General features: G+C 45.2%; 1 protein-coding gene and 1 long non-coding RNA gene across 2 annotated transcripts in view; one reads left to right on the forward strand and one right to left on the reverse strand.

Annotated features, from left to right (window-relative positions):
• RECK (reversion inducing cysteine rich protein with kazal motifs) overlaps window positions 1-21,902 on the reverse strand; it is a 115,615-nt gene that overhangs the window by 6,324 nt on the left and 87,389 nt on the right. The window contains exons 11-18 of the mRNA XM_061555681.1: window positions 21,200-21,379; window positions 19,516-19,728; window positions 15,162-15,298; window positions 12,228-12,449; window positions 11,061-11,246; window positions 10,227-10,349; window positions 9,830-10,001; window positions 8,814-9,009 (exon numbers count right to left, since the gene is read on the reverse strand). Of these exons, the coding sequence (XP_061411665.1) occupies window positions 8,814-9,009; window positions 9,830-10,001; window positions 10,227-10,349; window positions 11,061-11,246; window positions 12,228-12,449; window positions 15,162-15,298; window positions 19,516-19,728; window positions 21,200-21,379 (1,429 nt within the window). The remainder of the gene's footprint in view (window positions 1-8,813; window positions 9,010-9,829; window positions 10,002-10,226; window positions 10,350-11,060; window positions 11,247-12,227; window positions 12,450-15,161; window positions 15,299-19,515; window positions 19,729-21,199; window positions 21,380-21,902) is intronic.
• LOC133345161 (uncharacterized) lies at window positions 497-3,374 on the forward strand. The gene is made up of 3 exons (XR_009755415.1): window positions 497-569; window positions 813-863; window positions 3,107-3,374. It is a non-coding gene; the product is annotated as an uncharacterized LOC133345161 (long non-coding RNA).

Raw genomic sequence — 21,902 nt, forward strand, 5'->3', positions numbered from 1 at the left:
GTTCATAGTGCAGCCCGCTAACCATTACACTACCACACGCAAGCACACACATTCATACACTGTACGTACTATTTAATAAGGGGCCGTCCATAAATGACGTCACGCGATTTTGGACGATTTTTGACCCCCCCCCCCCCCCATTGTCACACGGCGTCACAAAAAGTCACAAAGCTCTGCCCCCCCCCCACCCAAAAAAATTTAATCATGCTTCAAATCGCTTTAAACTATTGTAATTGTAGTGCGTATTTAATGTGCCGCTGCACTCTGATGTTGTAGGAGAAAACATTTATTAAAAAGTCTATTTAATTAAGTAGAACGTGTTGTTTATATTTATTTAAAGTTGCACATTTTGATGTGACGTCACATTTCTCACCCCCCCCTCCCCTCGTCGCACATCGTCACAAATGTCTGCCCCCCCCCCCCCCCCCCAGATGCGTGACATCATTTATGGACGGCCCCTAAGTGTACAATATGCCGATAACAAAATCGCGCCCAAGCTCGTCAGATCTCGGCAGCTAAACCGGATCATGCCCGGATATTTTCTCCAATGGGTGACCACCGCGAAAAATGTAAGTTGTATGTATGTTAAACTTCTTTCACACCATACGTAGCCAACCATGCTAATCGGAGGTACGGGGGAAGGACAACACACTAAACACATAAAACAGTGGTAAAGAAATGAGTTTTAAATTTGAGATAGGGTTGTGGCTATGTGGTTGGCAGTAATGAGCAGTGCATACAAATATATCGTTGTACTGTATGTCTATGTTCCCTCCTCTATGTTCCACCCTATGCCACCCCGAAATGACCAGTGTGGTGAAATAATATAACCTCCACGACCCAGAGAAGTGCATTGACAAAAGGTATGTACATGTGTACAATATGCGCATGCTATAGTGTTACATGTGAATTGTAGCACAAGTCGGAGACGAGGTAGTTGCAGGAGGCACCTTCTTTTATTGTTACACCTTTCCGGCCGTTTACACACAGGATCGCCGCCTCTCTCGCTCACGTTGCCTTACAGCCCGCCCGAGACACAACCCGAACCGCGTTGCACCGACGGCGTTAACAGAGACAGCCAACAACTGTCCGGCCGCGCAATTATCGAGTGAAGACGACAGCGACGACGAGATGAGTCCACTCCCAGAACCGGCAGCCCGGAGCTCTCGCTCTCTGCTGCTTGTATTCTACTCGACATGGCCTGGCTCCGCCCTGGCTGCGCCTTCCTTCTTGAACACACTAGCGGGTTCCTCTGCACTGCCGGCACACCCGTGTATACGCTCAACGACATGTACGCTAACTGTCCACTGCAGTTGCCGCGGCTGGACAGCAGTCGGCGCTGTGTCACTACATCACCTCCCTCCATTTAAAAAAAAACAGCCGTCCCGGCTGCCAATACAGCAGCCGCAACCGGTGGACAGGCAGAGTAACCCCTAATACAGAGGAACACCCCTAGCATGAAGAAAAAGAGGAGAAAACCATTTTACAGCTGCGACAGAACCGCGGTGCCCCCCGCGAACCAACAGCACACACACAACGCGGCACCCCCCCCGTGAACCGGCAACACACCCACACAACGCAGCGCCCCCCGCGAACCGACAACACACTCATACAATGGGGTGGCCCCCGCGAACCGACAACACACTCACACAACCCGGCGCCCCCCCCCCCCCCCCCGCAAACCAGCAACACACCCAACACAACCCCTTACACAGGCCCTTACCACCTCCGAATCCCACCGTGCAAGGGAGAGTCTGTCATTACCGGGACATAGCTCGCGTGATCCGATCGCTAGCACCAGTCACCCCCGTCTCAGCAGGGTCTTGCACTTCGGGGACTCCGAGGGTTGTGGAGAGATGAAGGAGGTCTGCCACACCTGTCCGGATCTGGTCCCCGAGACCTCGCACATGGCAGTCTCAAAAGGCCTCAGAGACCCGGTCCGGTGGGAATTGGGAAGACGATGCCGGTGGGTCGGAGGGCGTCTGTGACACTGCCAACGCCCCGCTGACACCCCGACACTCTATAGCGATGTGGCCCGACCGGCCACACATGAAACACTTGGCCGTGGGTTTCCTGGGCGGGAGGAACTTCCCCCGCCACCGGTCCACCCGCAGGGACCCTCTTGCGTGCGTCCCCCGGCCGCCCGACACCGCCATCATGTCCTCCATCCACCATGCCCAAGCCTCCATCCTTGACCAATGCTGGTGTTCCTCGCCGGCTTGTAATTTTCGGACCACCATTATGGACAACATCTCTGTGCCGGCGGTGGGGGGCAGGGTGATCCTCAACTTCCGCGCCAGTTCTCTCAGTCTTTCCGCCACCCGAAAGAGGAGCACCCCCTCACCCAAGTGCGGGTATACCTCCCGTCCCAGCGCCAGCAGCGCCACCCGGATGGTGTAGGGTGTCTCGACCTCCCCTTACTCTCTCTGGAGGAATCTTATGCGAACCTCCCGTGGCAGGTCAAGAGCGGCTCCTTGCAGCACCACCGACCTTCGTGACTTCTCCGTGCGTTCCCGCGCTCACCTCAAAATGGTGCCCGCTGGCTATGGTAGGTGCTCCAAGGGCAAAATGGCGCCCACCATGTGCACGGTCTCCTGTCCGGGCTTCCCCATTCCCACTCCAATGGAAGCCCCAGCCGGGGTTTCCCCAGGACTCCTGTTCGCGCCGTCGCCTGGGGTGCGCCCTCCGTGGCGGTCCTCCGCCATGCCACATGGTCGACGCGCAACTGCGGAAAATTGCGCCGCTCTCCTCGCAGATGCGTAGCTGCTGTCCCGCAGATGCGTAGCCGCTTTCCCGCAGATGCATATCCACTTTCCCCGCAGATGCGTAGCCGCTATCCCCGTCCATGTGCAGCGGCTGTCACGCTAATTGGCGGCAGCTCTCCCGCTGCTCCCAAGGCTATAGGAGGGATGACCGCCTCACCGTCCTCATTCCGATGACACTATAGGTGGGTTCCTTTTCGGGGCCTCTTCGGGGCCACTTTGGAACCCCATTTATGACACCAGATGCAGTGTAGCACAAGTCGGAGACGAGGTAGTTGCAGGAGGTACCTTCTTTTATTGTAATACTTTTCTATTGTAACACCTTTCTGGCTGTTCACTCACAGGATCGCCTCCTCTCTCGCTCACGTTGCCATACAGCCCAGCCTAGACACAACCCTAACCGTGTTGCACCGATGGCGTCGACCGAGAGAGCCAACAACTATCCGGCCACGCAATTATCGAGTGAAGTCGGCAGCGACGAAGGCGGCGAAGACGACAGCGACGGCGAGACGAGTCCACTGGCAGCCCGGAGCTCTCGCTCTCCGCTGCTTTTATTCTACTCGGCGCGGCCAGGGGCTTCCAGATGAGGTCTTACATAACCCTTGTCTCAGTTCCTCCACCTTGCCGGCACACCTGTGCTCGACGGTGTGTGCTAACTGTCCACAGCAGTTGCTGCTGCTGGACAGCAGTCGATACTGTGTCACTACACATTGTACTGACGTAAAAATGTAAATGCATGTACTGTATATTTCAGGGGGGGGGGGAAATCCATGGTACTTAAACATGTAATACTGCACAGCACTGCTACCACCTTCATTCTATATTCAACTAAATGGAACAGTTTTTTTCATTTATATTACGTTGTATTAATGAAATTAAGATACATAAATAAATGTGTAATTTAAGTCATTAAATTAACATTTGGTGTAATACTTGATTATGATTATCATGTATACCAAATTTATATGATTTTGAAATAAAAATTATGATTTAACTTCGGACATGCTTGCGGATAAATCAAACGTCTCATGTTGTCTTAACGCATCGTTTTCTCTCTCCTGGTGAAATGAAAATGCACTACTTTGCCACAAATTCATTTTGAGGAAAGGGGTCTAAGATGGGTGAACAATTTTCACAATCGTGCACGAGCAATAGAAACAAGTACAATACAGTGAAACCTTGGATTACGAGTAACTTGGTCTGCGAATGTTTTACAAGACGAGCAAAATTTTTAATTAAATATTCGTTTGATAAACGAGCAAGGTCTTGCAATACGAGTAGTATGTATACGCTTTGTCTGCCGAGCGTCACGTGATCACAACTGATATACGAGTGCTTTGATATACGAGTGCTTTGGATTACAAACACGTTTCCGGAACGAATTATGCTCGCAATCGAAGGTTTTACTGTACGTCAGAATATGTATTAATACCATTTGTCTGGAATATGGTTGGAAGAACTATATTGGCAGTGATGTAGGGGCATAAGATGAACATACTGCACCATTGTCACTAATGACAAAGCAAATATTTTTGCGATAACCCTTATTCCTCTGCTTTATCTGCTCTCAACAAAGGACATGAAAGACAGTTTTGTTAGTCTGAATATACCTTTATATTACACGGTGTGTTTCCAAGCGTATTGTACAATTCACAGAAACCTTTTTACTCGTCGAACTTTATTCACAAAAGTGCAGTCTGCAAGGCACTCCAATTGGCAAAAACAAGCCTTTGGATTTGCAATTAATGCAAGATACATTTTATCTCCAGGATTATTTGATGAAGCTGGCATTAGTCAAAGAACAGGTGGTTAATTCAACCCCGTTGCCATGCCAGGCATTGGTATCAAGTTTCTTTTCATTTACAGCTTTGTGTGCCTCTGCTATCTCTGTCACTTGGCAGCTAAGCCTGTCAGGAACACGAAGGGGATAAAAGTGAATTAGGTGCCAGTGGTGTTCTTATCTGCTAATGTGCAGTCTCCTGTTGCTCAAATTGTAAGCAGCCGCGTTGACCGTACGTGCACTTTGGTTAAATGAAACAATTGTTTTAAAATACAACCATAAATTGCGCATTCTTAATTGTGCTCACGACCACAATTTTCTACTTAGATTCTACAATGAATTGCTTTTAGTGCAGGAATCATCAATAGCCATGTTTGGTTAATTCAAGAAAAGGTCATTATCAATCCACTGTTGGATGATGGCCTTCCCAAGCAACCATGATATCTCATGGTCCTCATATTCACATAATTACTCAACCAGACTAAACAGAACGGACCTGTATTCTGTTTCTCATGTTTAAGCACTTACTCTTATATACACCTCCAGCAAACATGTTTGTTAGCATGTAGTATATATTTTATGTCTCCCCTAACTCCACAAGCAATTTAGAATTAAAAATGTAATTAATGCAATGCACTGTATTTAGAGATAGTATTGTTCAGTATATATTTAATATATGACATGGCAGGTGACCTGAGCACATGTTAAAATGTGCCAAGCAGTATTAATTCACACAACCAAAAGGGGTAAACTTAATTAAAATAAGTGTTCGATATAAACTGGTGGAATCTGACCCTGGCACAGTTATGTAATTTGCGTATTTAAAATGACACGACACCATATTAAAATCAAAGAAATGCAGTACTGTAATGAAATATGCCACAATATCTTTGGCAATTAATAAGTGCCGCAGAGAGTTTAAACACAGATGGACTCTTGGGAACATCATGTGAGGTCTTTATGACGTTTACAATGCAGGAAAATGTCAATCGACTTCATGATCATGTCATGGAAGATAGATTAGCAGAACAATGTCTGTCTCCTTCAAAAGAATCAACACACTCTTCAACAACACTGACTTAAAATTCAAATATATATTATAACATAGGTGACGTTTTGGGAAATGGTCCTTCATAGCACTTCTTCACATTACTGCACATCATATATCAGTGTCTTCACGTAAAATAAAAGTATGTTTTACACAAAGCCTCCTGGGAGTGCAATAATTTCATCAGCATTGATTCAATACAATCACGTTTTAGATCAATTGTGACTGTGTCTCATCAGCAGTCAGGCTTGTTTGAAATAATCAAATAATCACAACACTTATGATTATTTTGTGTTGTGTATTATATAGTTTACTTCGAACTAAGACCCATATCTTAAGGAGGGGGTCTTTGCATATAACATCTGGCAGTTCACCCACATTGATTTAAGCAAGCCTGCCTATGCTGAGGAGACACTTTGTTAAAACCAGTTCCGACATGCTGATGAGACACTTTATTTAAAAATCCAAATCAGGTCTGTTTGCAATGAAGTGGTGCATGCTATGAACATGGGCTTTGAGGAACAAGACAAATAATTACACCTGTCAGGAATTAAAGATTTGGTAAACGGATGGACAAAGACTAATGCACTTCAAGGGGAGGATATACAAAAACATAACATGGGTGTTTATAAAACCATTTATGGTTGGGAAACATAATTGTGGAAAAATAATGTAATAAAAAATATATTGTTGAGAGATGCTTTTGAGTTCACTCATTTTGGACTGTCAGCAACTTATTTATATGTATAGGTTTCCAAGAATAATGTACTAGATTTCAGTTGCATAACATATATATATACTGAACCATCATTGGCTGTTCCTCTCAGCGGCTGTGTCACCTATTAGAATTGCAGGTAAAAAGGACACCGAGCTGAAATACAATTCAAGTTGCTTACACCTTCTGGATTATTATCGAAATGTTGATATTGCTGCCCCCCATGTCTGTCTCACTGCTCAAAAACGTATGTGTGCCAAACAAACATTGGTGGAAGTAGAACTGGAAAACCAAACACCATTGTTCGCCGCACATAACAAAAGCACATGGACAACTCTTTTTTTGCATGTCAGTTTTAATATTTCATTTAATAACATGACAAACATGCTCCCGATCCCATCAGACCTCGAAAGCTAAGCAGGCTCTTGAGCCTGTATAACGCTTAGAAGAGCAACCACCATGTTAACAAAACAACACATTGTAGTGGGCGTTGTGGGCAATAAAGGACAGCGCAGCAAAATTCATTGTTGGTCTGTATTTCCCCAAACTTCATTTGCTTTCTAAGGCCACTGTTGGCAGAAGGGCCTCCACGAGAGTGAACTCGAGAGTGGTATTTGATCTACTCTTCCACATTGACCAGAAATGTTGTAAAACAGGTGTGCGTACCCACACTTTACCCCACCACCACACTTAACTGCTGGGTAGACTCAGGCGGGGGCTGGGATTTGAGACACTTCATTCAACTAGATTGATTCAAGTCACACCAGAAGGAGGTGGAAATGAACCAGCAACCTCTGTATTGCAAGTACAAGCAAGTATGCTAACTACCACAGCAACGCCATGTTCTAAGAGTACATCTCTAACAGCAACAATAACCATTACCTAATGCCTCCTCCAGTGTATACTCATGTGAGTGCTGCTGTTGCTCTGTGCATTAAGTGTGACATCTGGAAACAAGCCTGGGCGGCAGTGTGGGGGCGCACACGTGGCCTTTATTGCTACCCCAACAAAAAAAAAGTGTTCTGCCTGCAGGCTAGACGCCTCAACCCCAGCACAGCTGCTTGGCCCTGTGCATTTCCAACCGTTTCTTTTTGTTTAATTAAACATCTCTTGAATCATTTAACAGCTGCCATCATTGAGCAAATTGGGGTTTTCCTTCAGTAATTATGAAACACACCAAAATATAAACTTTTGCATTATATATATTTTACTTAAGAACTGCGAGCACATATATGTGGTGGTTTGAAGCACTTCCGAATATGAAAACAGGCCAAGGGATTATATATGGTTATCGTTGTGAATGGTTTTAATCCCTGACGCACACACCTTTAAAATAAGAATTATTTCATGGGACCTCCTTTGCCAGTACCAAAATATGAGAATAGGTTTTCCCCTTTTTTTCTGGCAACAAATTAGGTGTTAAGATGTTAAAACACCAAACTGAAACCTTTGACAAGGAATCATGTCTGCATTAACCACAATACTTGTGGTCAGAATGCAAACAAAAAAACATACTCTGATAATATATGCATTGTCTTTGAAACTGATTGGTCCACACTAGAGACAGCTTTCTTTTTAGCCTAGTCTCAATGGTGTTAGACCAGAGGATGCCAAAAGGCATACATCACAAAGACAAGCACTATCAGAGTAATGAGAGCTCGGGTTGAGCAGCTCTATCAGAGTAATGAGAGCTCGGGGTGAGCAGCTCACCCTATTCTCATAAGCATTATTGTTTACCAAAAAATTGAAATAAATAAAAAATACTCAATATGTGTATTGTGAGCCACCCATTTCTTTGTCTGTTACTCAGCATGTTTAAAGTACAAAGAAGGACATACATTTTCCTCTTAAGTACCACATGGCATGTGCTTTTAAACTAGTCTGCTGTTATTCCATTTATCATTTACACTGAATTTTCGTGAACTATGGATCTGATTAAAGCTTTAGCCATCGATTATATGCCACAGTATGCTTCCTTTATGAGCCTACCAGCTGGGTTTAGGAAGTGCAGAGTGGGAATACACTCTAATAAAATGCATGCTAGTCAATGGATTGCAAGTAATGAATCTTCTCATACTTGCAGGGAGAACATCTTAAACTGCACTGGAACTACCTTGAAATGTTCACACAATATCTAAGCTGAACATTACAGAGGTATGAGACCAAAAAATTGTATGTGTGACAACTCTGCAGCCATGATGTGAAACATACACTAATCTGGTCAGGCATGTGAACAATCACTTAATTTAGTTCCCATTTTTTTCATCAATTTTATTTTACTAATCCGATTCCAATAGTATTTTGAGTGCCATTGCGCAGAAACCACGTTTTACAAACTACCATCACATCGGCTCACAACCGTTTAAAAGTAGACTGGGTGAAAAAGTATCATTCACGCCCAGAAAAATGCGTGTAATTCCTGACACAAGCAACCTGGGAACGTCAGTTCTTGTGTATGCTTTGTGTAAACACGCTGAGGATTCAAACCTGCCAGCGATGGACACTCACTTGGCACGGTCCGGTGTAGGCCAGGGAACGCCCTCGTACGTAGAGGGCACACAGGGACGGGTGCTCCGTGTTGGTGGTGTCGCACGCAGGCTCCTGGGGTTGCCCCTCACAGGCCGGTTGCCGGGAGAGACACTCAAACTGCTCGCAGCTGAACTGCTCTAGCGAGCTCAGGCACACCCTGCGCGTCGGCACGCACCTACAGCGCAAACGTAATACCGGGGAAGCGAAAGGGGACTGATGAAGAAAAGCACCAAGCGCCGCGGTGCAACAATTGACACCAGGATTGTTATGACCTGATCGATTCAGTCCACCATACTGTATTCAGCCACAAAACTTCTGGTCCAAGCACCCCTCTGCATATTCCTCACACTGCTCAACCTTGGAAAATTCCCTCCAATCATCTCTAGTCCAAATCTTATAACCGTGTTCAATTCAATAAACGTGTAGTGGCATAGCACTGGCTGCTGGCAGGAAAGGGGATCTGCGGCGTACGGCAGTCCTGACGTCAGCAGGCCAGGATAGACACGAGAGGGGGATCTAGGGGAAAGGTCACAGAAGGGGCACACCAGGAACCCGCTCGTAGGTTCCAGAAAGGGAGCGTGGCCGGGGGTGGAGCGAGGCCACGCTGACAGTATAAGAGGGGCTCCTGTAGGGGACCTCGGGGCTGTTGTTGGAGTGGGATTCCCATCGTGCTGCTGAAGCCTTCGTCACCGTTCTTCTCGTCATTCTTCTCGTCGTCTTCACCATTCTTCTCGTCGTCATCTCCATCTTCACCATCTCGGGGCGCCGCTAGTCAGGCAGCCTAACAACTGTCCTGGCTGAGTAGCGTCGCCGACAATAGACGGACTAATTATTAAGAGTGTTAATCCCGATGGTGCTTGTTAATAAAGAAGTGCCTCCAAGTCTTATCGTCTCCGAGTTTGTTGGCGGTGGCCGCATGGCGATTTTGGGCCTTTAGACCCTTGTGCTTAGCAACTACCAGAGATAGATAGATAAATAAACAACAAACTTCTCACCGCTGGCCGGACGGGCAGGGGCTGGGGCTGCAGGGGTCGCGGGTAGCACACGTTCCATACTCGATCTCACTGTCCTGAAGGCCGGTGCAGCGGGCAATGCATGCATTGGGGTACGTGCGTCCATTGATGGCGCACACGGGCACAAACTGGTCGGCACAGTTACACGGCAGGCCTGGGGTGGGGCGGTGGGATGATCGATCACATATTTTACTTGTGCGTGTGCATGTGTGTGTACACTCAACAATCTTTTGTAGGTGAAAAGCACAGGCCTTATTGTATAAAACTGAACTGCAGCATCGCCCCCTACTGGTGATTACATCCGTATGTCAAACATAGCTCCTTCATGATGAGAATAGCGTGACTAGCCGAATGTAGTAGTTATTGTTATTACTGGAACCTGTGAAGCGCCGGCGATCCTCCTCACTGCTCTCTCCACTTAGGCACTGGCGCACGGAACAGCTCAGCTCGCCAGCGAAGCAGGAGCAGACGTTGCAGTCCACTCGGAAGTGTGTGCCGTGGCCTGTGGGCACGCGCGCACGCAGGCAAAAGTCAAGGTCTCGCATATACACACAAAGTTTGCCAATTTATCCTTATAGACCAAAGGGACTAGTGTTTGTTAGCGTGCCCCTCTAAAGATCAGCACAGCACAGAAGATATATGGTCCCCCACAACACCCCGCCCAGCCAACTATGCCTCCCAAAATCTGATGTTTCATCAGTATTTTGACCAAATAACCTGGAGAGCACCACATTTAATCAGATCTCAGATGCTAAGCAATGTTTAATCTCGTATTTGGATGGATGACCATTTTGCATAACAGGTCTAAAATGATGTGGGGCAGCAGTGGGCATTGCATCAAAATGTATTGTTATTCTGTACTTCTATGCTCTAACATCTACACTACACACCGTCACCAATACAAACTAACCAGACATTATAAAGTATGTTAAAATAACCCTCACAATCCAATGGCACAGGGAGGCAGTTGAATGATAAAAAAGGGCTATAAATTTAGACAAAGGGAGGCCTTGGACAGCTTCAGAAACCACTTACCACTGAAGTGCATAGTGGGAAATCAAACCCAGGCTGCTGTATTTACCACTGTGACATCAAGAAAGTGCTAGGGGAAGCCTTCATCTAGCAGTGGATTGATCATGGTTGATAATGATGATCGTGATGACCAAGGCAGTGTCTCCGTCATGGCAGAGTTCGTTTTGGGGGTCCTGCGTACTCTTGCGCTGTCCCCCGACGATGCAGGAGCGAGTGTCGAGGCAGGGAGTCTCGGCGCAGTCCTCGAGTCGCCCGCTTGTCCCGCACGAGCACAGGCGGTAGCAACCGACCTCGCCCGAGGCCACCGGCACCCGCACCATACTGTCCTTCCGCACAAGGAAGTCAGATGCCTCTCCTAGCTTGCAGCCTATGCACAGGTAGAGGGGGTTGAGGGAGGGGGTTAGACGTGATGAAATGTTTAAATAGGCGGTTAGTGGAGATCACCTTCTGACAAGGAGCTCAGGAACCTATAGTCTATATCAATGGGCCCCAACATGGTGTACAAATGGCATTCGATGACAGTATAAAAAGTACCACTCATTATTTATACGCAATGCCGGTGAAAATTGAGATTTTTTTTTGTATTCTGATAAATGATAATTTAGTCATATTATTTGTTTTTTTTACAGGTAAATCTCCGTTCTTTGTCAGCAAATTAACCAGGAGGTGGTTTTAACATGTGTAAAGACAGTACAGGGGACTAGCGGTCACAGGGGATAATGACAGGGGAATTAGCAAAGGAAGAGACTAGGGGCCACAAGGGGTAATGACAGGTTAATTGACATAGTAGGCACGGGGGGTAATGACAAGGGAATTAGCATGGAGAGAGACTAGGGGCCATAGGGGGTAATATCAGGTTAAGGGACAGACAGGTGAACGATCTGGAGTCTACGAGAAGGATCGAGAATAGGGGTTGTGGCCAAGTGATAGAAGGGGGCAGGTGGAGATCAGGGACTGAGAGCAATTTAGAGGGTTCGAGAGAAGGGACGTGGCCAAGGGTCAAGGGATGGCCATGCTGGGAAGAAAAAGGGGTCGAGAGGAGAGGCTCGAGGCTGGTTTTGGAGTCAGGGTCTTCGCCTGTCAAGTGAACGTGTCTTCAATAAAGAATCATCACAAGAGCAGTGTCTCCTGGAGTCGTTACACGTTTGCGAAAATAAGCATTGAAAATGTACACGCACAATAGTTGAAATATTTGCTGTTCTTTACTCGTCAAGGGCTCATGACTCAGGTGCCCACTTGACCACAAATGCCTGCAAGTAAACCATTTACTTAATCTTCATTTTACGTAGATTAAAACTGAATCAACCACTCACAGGCCTCATCAGCCACTGTGTCTACAGCCTCTCACCTGGTACGCACAGGTAGGGCAGACAGTCCTGACCCGGCGTGCAGCCCTTGCGGTTCACCTCACACAGGTGACTCGTGGGACACGGGTTGGGGTTGCACGGGTGGACCACCTCCTCAGAGCTGACTCCAGACAAGACCCCACCACTGTCAGACCCCCCCGGCCCCCAACCTTTGCCCCCACCGCCACTGCTGCCGCCACCACCGTTGTTGATGGATCCTGGGGCTGCGTGACCACAGCACAAGAAAGCGCACACACGTGCAAAACCACACACACGCACACCGGGCTCACTTGAGACAAGCTTAATTGCAACACACACATCTGGGACACTGTTGTGATGCCACCATGCAAATTATGTATTGCATTGCATTATGTATTGCATTGATTTCACTACAGCACTGCATACAGACCGTGTTGGTACCTGCTTTCACTACAACAGTGCATACCGACTGTGGTGGTACCTGCTATGATTACATCAGTGCATACTGCTGTGGTGGTACCTGCTTTACATACAGCAGTGCATACTGATTCCAAGAACACAGGATGAGATGTTACTATCATTTGTGCAAGCACTTCCAAGAGTTTATGAACAGTGAGCCATACTGACGCCTACCTAAAACCTGATTCCCACCACCATCCATCCCAAAAGAATCCCCTCATAAAACGCTACACCAAAGAACTCAACGTATCTCCGACCATGAACACCTGACCAGTGAACTCAAACACGTACACCAGGCTCTCAAGGCGAATGGATATTTTGACTACACAATCCGCAAAGCCACCACTCCAACCGTGAGGAAGGAGCCATCTGAAGATCCAATCAAAACCGTCACCTTACCTTACATAGCAGGGATAACCAAAAATATGTCCTAAATCTTGAACAAACACAAGATCCAGGTCCGATTTAACACAGTGCATAAAATTCGTGATCTGATCCCATCTGTGAAGGACAAGATTCCTGACATGCAATATCCCGGCGTCTAGAAACTAAGTTGTATCTGCGGCAGCAGTTACATTGGGGAAACCAAACAACATGTCTCAGACCGTGTTCGTAAACATAAGGCAAATCTGAAACACGGCAGGACCAATACTTCTGCCGTGGCTGATCATTACTTTAATCATTACGGCTGGCTCACCTGAAATGTATTTCTCTAAGACGATGGTACTTTGCAAGCCGACTGGCTATCAAAAAAGATTCGTTCACAGAGCCATCCATATATACAGACACAGACACAATTTTAACCGAGACGACGGTTTTAAACTTAGCAATCATTGGAAAGATGTCATCAACCTCTTTGGGTCATAACATGATTTGTGTTTTCTTGTCCACCTCCACCGTCAGCAGTGTGAGTCTGTAGAGTGAGGTGCAATGCTTTGATTGGTGTAGACCTACTGCCGGGGTCGGGGCCCTCTCCTACATTAACATTAGCTGCCCCGCCCATCTCTAAACCTTTATAAGCAGCTTGCCCTCAGGGGCTAACCTCCCTGTTCCTGATGACGACCGCTTGTGTTGCGATCGAAACGTCGTGATATTTTATTATTTTTGTATTCACTTTATTTTAATTTTTATTATTTTGTTATTATTGTTCTATCTATGTGACTTCACCAAAAGAACCATAGAATATAAATTTTTATATTTAATTAAAAAAATGACAATATATACAACCATTAACTGCCTATTTGCCTGGCAATCCGGTCGTCTCTCTTTGCCGAGCCATCATACAATCAGTTGAACTTATATCTGAATTCAAATCATCTGATAAATTATTTACGTTGGGCCACAGTTGCAGAGGTAGAAGGGCTCACAGGTGTCAGAATCATATCGAGCTCCAGCCCACCATGCAGTTCCAGGCAAGAAGAAGGTTGCATGAGGCATTCGACCTCCCATACTTCACAAATCTGCCACAGCGCTCTCGACATATTTACTAGTGGCTCTAAAGTAATCACCGTTTTCTACTAACATGTATCTCTGGGTTATAGAACAGTCCTTGTGAACTCCTGATCACAATTAACGTGTTGAGAATGGGAGCAACGCACCCCAGACTACATAAAGATGCCTATCTCGATCCTGACAAGATGGCGTCCCCCACCTCTCATGGCCTCTTTCATAAATCCTCCTCTCAAAGACCTCCTCCTGAAAATGCCTTCTACCACTGAAAGATCTCTACCATGTTTGTTTGGAAAATTTCTTCTGAGAGATTTTTTTAAATATATATAACTACCAATATGAACCTAATTCTGAACGCTATGAAATTAAATAGGGCACTACAGATAGAATCAAAGTAAGAAAGACAGGCATACTCGGTGCATTGATCGCGGCATGATAGAATTAATGAGCTGTTCGCGTCTCAATGAACGCACACATACAATCACATGCGGCACAGCACATCTACAGTGCTGTGTTGCATGTGATTGTATGTGTGTTGTTGGTTATGTACGGTACGAAAGAAGTTGAACATACATTCACAGCACGTTTTTATAGACTGCAGGGCTACATAGTAGAGCAAAATTCACTGTTGTACTACTCTATGCTCCCACATCTATGCTCCACACCTTCACCAAACTGCATGAATCAACATACAGAAATATTGGCAGTATGGTGAAATATCCCAAATGATCCGCATGCAATTGGGGACCCTCATCCAGCAGTAGACTAACAAAATGGTACATTTACATATCTTTTATAAAAGTAGGCCACTGGTACCTATTCCCAGTGACACAGCTATTGAATGCGTAGGCAGTATAACTTCTGGGATACACCATGTCAGGGGAAATTTGACAGAAGGGCCAGATTTATTCCTTGCACCTGAGCCTATGCCAACACACGCTACGTCAATGCCTATTCTGACCAGTTTATCTTAAGCTTGGTGGTGTAATCGCTGCCCAGTACAAAGTATGCAAGCCACTCGTGACAAGATGCATGAATGTGAAACTTACTAAGGTAGCGTGAGAGAGGGATACATTGTTCCGGCTCATCTGTGGGCGAGAGGATGTCGCAGATTGTGTCAGCCGAGTGTCCGGCAGGAAAGCGGTCCATGTCCCCACACTGCTCCAAGATGTCCACACAGTCAGACCTGTCCATGATCATACACATTTCGCACCTCCGATTAGCATGGTTGACTATGTGCGGTGCAAAAGAAGTTCAACATACATACACATAATGACCACATCAGCTACCAGCATGAACATCAATGACAGTACAACGACCAAAGCTGCACTCATGATTCTTTTTCTGAAATTGCATCATCATCATATTTACGTGGCATCTTTAATGACAGAATTGTTTGGAATTTACTACTATAATGAGCCAAGAATGTCTGTGTGTCCCGCGCGTGACGTAACTCCACGTCGGCCAGCCCCCCTCCTTAATAATCATGAACAGGTGACGTTCTATGCATAGACTCCCCCCCCCTCATTAATAATCATGAGCGGGTGACGTCACTACACATGCAGCACCCCCCCCTCATTAATAATCATGAGCAGATGACGTCACTACACATCGAAGAGCCCCGCTCATTAATAATCGTGAAGAGATGACGTCTTCCAAATGGACACCCCCCCCCGCCATTAATAATAATTAGCGGGTGACGTCACTCCACATGGGGGGGCGAGGCGCCTCCTCCCCCTCCTCAGCGTCAACTTACAACCCTCACTACAAAGACAGAACCCTCACGTCACGTGATTTCTGTAGCGCTATTGAGACATCAACGTAAAAAGGACGTCATGATGAAGAAGGGATTATAATTCTAGATTTGAAGCTTTCGTGACTGCAAAGATTCATATTCTTAGGTTTTTTCGGTAAAGTCACGTAGGTAAAACATCAAAATTAATAAAAAAAATAAAATAAAATAAAGATCACGACGTCGTGATCTTTATTTTATTTTTATAAATAAAGATCACCACGTCGTGATCTTTATTTTATTTTATTTTTATTAATTTTGATGTTTTACCTACGTGACTTTACCGAAAAAACCTAAGAATAAGGGATTATAACCTTTAAATTAAATAAGTCTGTGTCACCGCGGCCTTACAAATTGCACACGAATTGATGCAATTAATATCACGTCGCGGTCTGCTTTTCGCTTGCAAATTTCAGATTTACTGAAATACACCCGTCCTTGGATGGGCAAAAGGCTAGTGTGTTTATATTTGTGTTGCTATATGTGCTTGTGCACCACTGTCAAATGTAAAGAACTCATTTAATTCTGTAGACTTTTCTGGCAGAAAAGGTTTTGGTGTTCTACACGTCAACATCAGAGAGCTTGTAATTAAATTAAGTCAACTAAAACTAGAAGTAGCAAATCTAGACCCGGACATTTTTTGCCTAACAGAAACATTTCTCACCCCTGCCGTCAATGACTTGCAGATTACGATTGACAACTACAACCTTTTTCGGCTTGACCGAGGATCTAAAGGAGGTGGAATTGCCATCTATGTTCGTAATACTATTGCATGTTCACCAGCTCACTCCTTGTTTAAAAAATGTTGCTTTGAAGGTCTGGCTCTCAGAATAACTCTCCCTAAAAATAAACAGATATTGGTAGTGTGCTGCTATAGACCGCCTAGTGGGACAGATGTTGAAGCTGCATCTGCACTGAGAGAGCTTCTTGGGGGCCTCCCTAAAGGTGAAAGTCTTAGTGGGTGATCTAAATTGGAATTGGCTAAACGCGCTGGCCGTGGCCACAAATTTTGCAGATGAATTTAACCTGTTTCAATTAATAAATGTCCCCACAAGACCCAAACAAAAAAATCCGGGACAGTCATCTCTGCTTGACGTCCTATTGACAAATGCCCCTCACAATTTCGCACTGACTGGTGTTCTGGGTAATAACCTTAGTGATCACTCCTTCATTTTTGGGGTGAGATCATCAGCCAGACCGAAAGCCCCCCCCTAAATTGGTTGAGAAGCACTCCATGAGACACTTCAGCAATCAGGCATTTACTAATGATGTGCTTCACTTGGATATTGACAAGGTCTGTGATATCCCAAACCTGACTACGGCTTGGGAGACTTTCAGGTAAACGTTTCTCCAAATTCTTAACAAACATGCTCCGTTGGTTAATTTAAAACTAAAGGCCACCATGGTTTGATCCTTTGATTACAAAGCTCATGAAAACTAGGGACAAGGGGTGGGCATGTGCTCAGAAAAGTAATTAGGTCAATGACTGGCTAGAATACAGGATTTTAAGTAATAGATGCGTCAAAAAAATACGGCATGCAAAAAATGACTACTTTTCTTCCACTCTCCTTGAATCACATGGAAATGCCAGGACTTTCTGGAAAACAATCAAATGTATCGAAAAGGTATCCAAAACAGATAATCTGCCCGTTGAGCTTAACCGAAATGGGGAATATTTTTCAGATCCCCAAAAAATAGTTGACAATTTTAACCTTCATTTTTCTGAAGCTGGTACCCTATTTGATAATGTATTGGGAGTCACCCCTGCTCATGCAAATTCCTACACCCCTATCCAAACATTAAACGAATTTAGTTTTCAGCCAATCCACGAAAGTAATGTTCTGAAACAACTGTCCTACCTCAAAGGGTCCTCCTCTACCGGAGCAGATAGTATTCCTGTCTTTGCTCTACTAACTGTTGGTCACCTAATATACAAACCTATAGTCCATATTTTCAACCTGTCTATCAAAGAAGCATCAGTTCCTCTGGAATGGAAACATTCCTATGTTCGTCCACTTCACAAAGGGGGCCCTAAAGATGATCCAAATAACTACGGACCTATCTCAATTTTGTCCCCGTTGATGAAAAAATTTTCACTACCAAATTAGCAGTTTCCTGTCCGCCAACAATATATTACATCTAAAACAATCTGGGTTCCGAAAAAAATACAGCACCACATCTGCAGCATTAGACTCTCTGAATCACATTTACAGTAGCCTTGATAATAAGCAGTACTGCGCCTGTCTTTTTCTTGACTTGTCCAAAGCTTTTGATACAGTAGACCACAACATCCTGCTTAGTAAAATAAGTTGCCTCGGTTTTTCCGAGTTCCTATGATCACTGTTTCATTGCTTTCATGGCTTTATTTTGGTGATTTCGAAAAGTGTATTGGTTTAGCCATGTTTTTTGCTGTAGTACAGAGTTAGACTGATGGCCTTAATCTAAGTTGTCTTGTTGTTGTTGTTGTTTGACTTGCATCCCACTGGGATTTTTGCACACAGCGTTGGTGTACGGTGTTTTTTCTGCAATATTTTGCTGTCTTTTCTTAGATTTTCTGTTTGCACTCAGTCACATATTCACTTTAAGAAGTTTTTTTGTTCACGTTTTTGTTTTTTGTTTGTTGCGGTTGCACCCGATTCAAGAGCCGAATGGCTCACAGGGCTATACCAAATACATGAACTTGAACTTCACGCGATCTCAATAACGCTATTGAGACATAGAAGTAAAAAGGACGTCATGATGAACAAAGGATTATAACCTTTAAATGAAATAAGTCTGTGTCACCGCGGCCTTACAAATTGCACACGAATTGAGGCAATGAATATCACGTCGTGATCTGCTTTTCACTTGCAAGTTTCAGATTTACTGAAATACACCCGTCCTTGGACGGGCAAAAGGCTAGTTTCTAATAACAGTTTAATGTTCGGTGTGTAATCATTCACTCCCCCCAGAGATTCGATGAATTATAAAAATTTGGGGTTATGATTATATCCTAACATTATTATTTTTTAACTCGCTATCTCTTTGATTGTTTATCATTTGTTCTGTTTCATTAGCAAAAACAAAATATTTCCATAAACTTGACATTGCATAATTTCTTACATGCACAATTCGACACATGTTTCATGAACATAGAGAACAAATATACATATGTAATGAGTTGACACACATTTCTTGAGATGGCACTTTATTGAAGACAAGTTCACTTGACATTAGGCGGAGACCCCACTGCAACGACCCTGAGTCTCCCGTGCATCCCCTTATATACCAACCGAGGCCACGCCCCCCTTCCCGAACCTTCTCGCTAACTCAGGACACTCGCTCCACCGGCAGACTCTACCGTCCTCTTCCGTTACCTGACTATGCTCCCTTCTCAAACATTCCCGTAGCCATCAGTCTCTTAACACTCACAACTGATACCCCTGTCATTACCTCCCGTGGCCACTAGTGCATTCGCACTGTAGTCTGACTCCCCTGTCATTACTTCCCGTGGCCACTAGTCCACTCACACCGCATTACATACATATAAATGAACCAGACAGCTCATCACATTGTTTATTTGGGAAGGGGTGCGTGGCGGTGCTTCCTGTGCCGCCGCAAGAGTTCCCCACCTGCATATGATGGCAACAGGAGAGCTACCGAGGCACGGCTTGATCTGCAGCACACATGCGATGGCCTTCCACGTTTCGGGCTGGCAGCGGCGAATGTCCTTGACGGGAATGATGAGGAAGGGCATCTGGATGGTGCCGCGCTCCCACAGGCGGATGTCATTGAGTGCACCCTGGTCAGCCTGCGCGTTGCATCCACGGAACAGCTCCGTCGGCCTGCCAGGGTCGCACGCCTTCTTTGTGAGAATAATGTATTGCATAGCATGGCTTTTATCTATAAACTAGTGAGTCAACTAGTTGTCATTTTTTCAGATTATTGCCGATTGGCCTTTGATCAAGTCACCTAGAAGACGCCTGACCTTTTCAAATCTTGAAAGATCAGCAAGGGATTATTTCAGCTGGGAAAGCCTCACTGAAGCTCTTGACTTTTTCAGAAGGGTCCCGCAAAGTTTTTCACAGTAGGGGGCGATATTTGCTATGTGCAATCCCAATTGAGCAATTTGCAGGTACGTTTTCAAAGTTTACAAATTTGGACCATAATGCGAGGTCACAATGGCCTTCTCTTGCGAATGATATCATGGGAATTTTGAAGCAGACGGTATGTATTTTTTATGGTTAATGCATCCGCAATAATAACCAGGGTGGCCGCTGCATCCAAACCATTAACCTCTACAACAAGCGGTGAATGCTTTACTGCTGGATCATGTCAGGATGTTTCTTAGGTGGGTGACCAACAAGCACAGCGAGTTGTTATGAGGTCAGAAACTTAAACAATGACAAAATGGAGCGAAAGCGTACAAAATAAGCGTGGAGTGGTAAATGCTTGATATTACACTGAGAGGCAGAGTGGAACAAATTGATCGAAGAACATACGTGAGTCAGAGACATGACGTTGATTGTTAAGAAACGTTTGGGCAAGACTCGAGAAGGAGGAATTATGGCCGGTAGTCAACGAAAGAGAGAGATGTAGCCAAAAAAGGCAACACACCGAAAAGGACGCACACTACAAACTTTGCAACCTGAGCACGATTGAACCTGAATAGCGCTCGGATATGATGCACGTCCAAAATGTTTCATGTAATGTGCTGAAACTGGATGTATGACAGGTGGCAAAGGGTAAAGGTGCAGCCCTGCAATCGCTCGCTCTAGTCGCTACTGGTAGAAGGGCCTCCTTTAGATGGAGCTCGAGAAAGCTCCTGTAGAAGGAATTTTTTCCTACTCTTCCACACTGACCAGATGTCTTGGAAGAGGTCAAAATGAATACCACTGCATCGCCCCACCACACAACGATCTGCCAATCGACTAACTGTGGTGTATCCATTTATACTATGCGTATGACATATATCAATTTAAATAAAAAATAGGTCCAATTTTGGAAGCTACAATCAACTTCAAAGTGGATGATAATTACGCACCAGAAATGAATGCACCAGTACTGGGCGTCTGAGAAGCTGCATGGACTGTACATGCTTATTTAGCAAAGCAAGCACATACGAAGCCATTCCTAAATCCACCTGTGCATGCCACCTGAGACTGTAAAAACCCGAGATGAAGCTTGTAGCCCCCACAAACAGAAATCATGAACTGCCACTGCCTGCAGTGGTCATATTCCTAGATATAGATCCCACGCACAAAAACAACTAACCATTGGGCTGTCTAAGGATTTGCTTTAAGCACACACACACACCTGTTGTTAAAGTTGGTGCAGTAGTTGAGGTCCCGACAGCCCAGCTGGCACGGCTCTCGCACGTCCGCAAGGCAGCCCATCATGGATGGCTCCTGGAGTCGGTACTCACACTCCCGCTCAAACTCCTGCCAGCTCTGGGCACTACCCCAGCTCATGCTGAAGAGTCCAACGCATAGATCCCTGAACCACAGCAAGAGAGACGGGGGGGGGGGGGAGGCGACACACAAATATGCCAGTAAGCAAGGGAGAATGGGCGATCGGCTCAAATATCAAGGCCTTAATTTTTCCGGTATCAGAGGAGAGAACTAGACTGTCTTATACTACTGCTCATTCCCACATTTTTCTCTCCACGTAGAAAATACGCATTTTTTAACGCATTCTATCAGCCACGTGGCCTTCTGCTTTTGTGCTATATGCAGCCACGTAGGTTTTTGCGGTTGTGATGTGTAGCGCCCATGTGTTTTCAGGTTGTACCATGTGTTGTTCGGCACGATGTCCAACAATTCCCTGCACATTCTGAAAACACCTATAAAAGGCTCACAACCCAAAAACAAATTAGAGAGAAAACTGGTCCCATATGCCACTTGGGTTCAATAATGTGATCTACTGCTGCATTGAGGCATTGACATGTTTCATATAATTGGTGGTTGATGTCATAAACAATGTCACAAAGAGTCAATGTTTTCAATACAGTATTTGTGGA

Source organism: Lethenteron reissneri, chromosome 21, assembly GCF_015708825.2.
Source record: "Lethenteron reissneri isolate LAM-NWPU_2019-01 chromosome 21, ASM1570882v1, whole genome shotgun sequence".
Taxonomy (NCBI): domain Eukaryota; kingdom Metazoa; phylum Chordata; class Hyperoartia; order Petromyzontiformes; family Petromyzontidae; genus Lethenteron; species Lethenteron reissneri.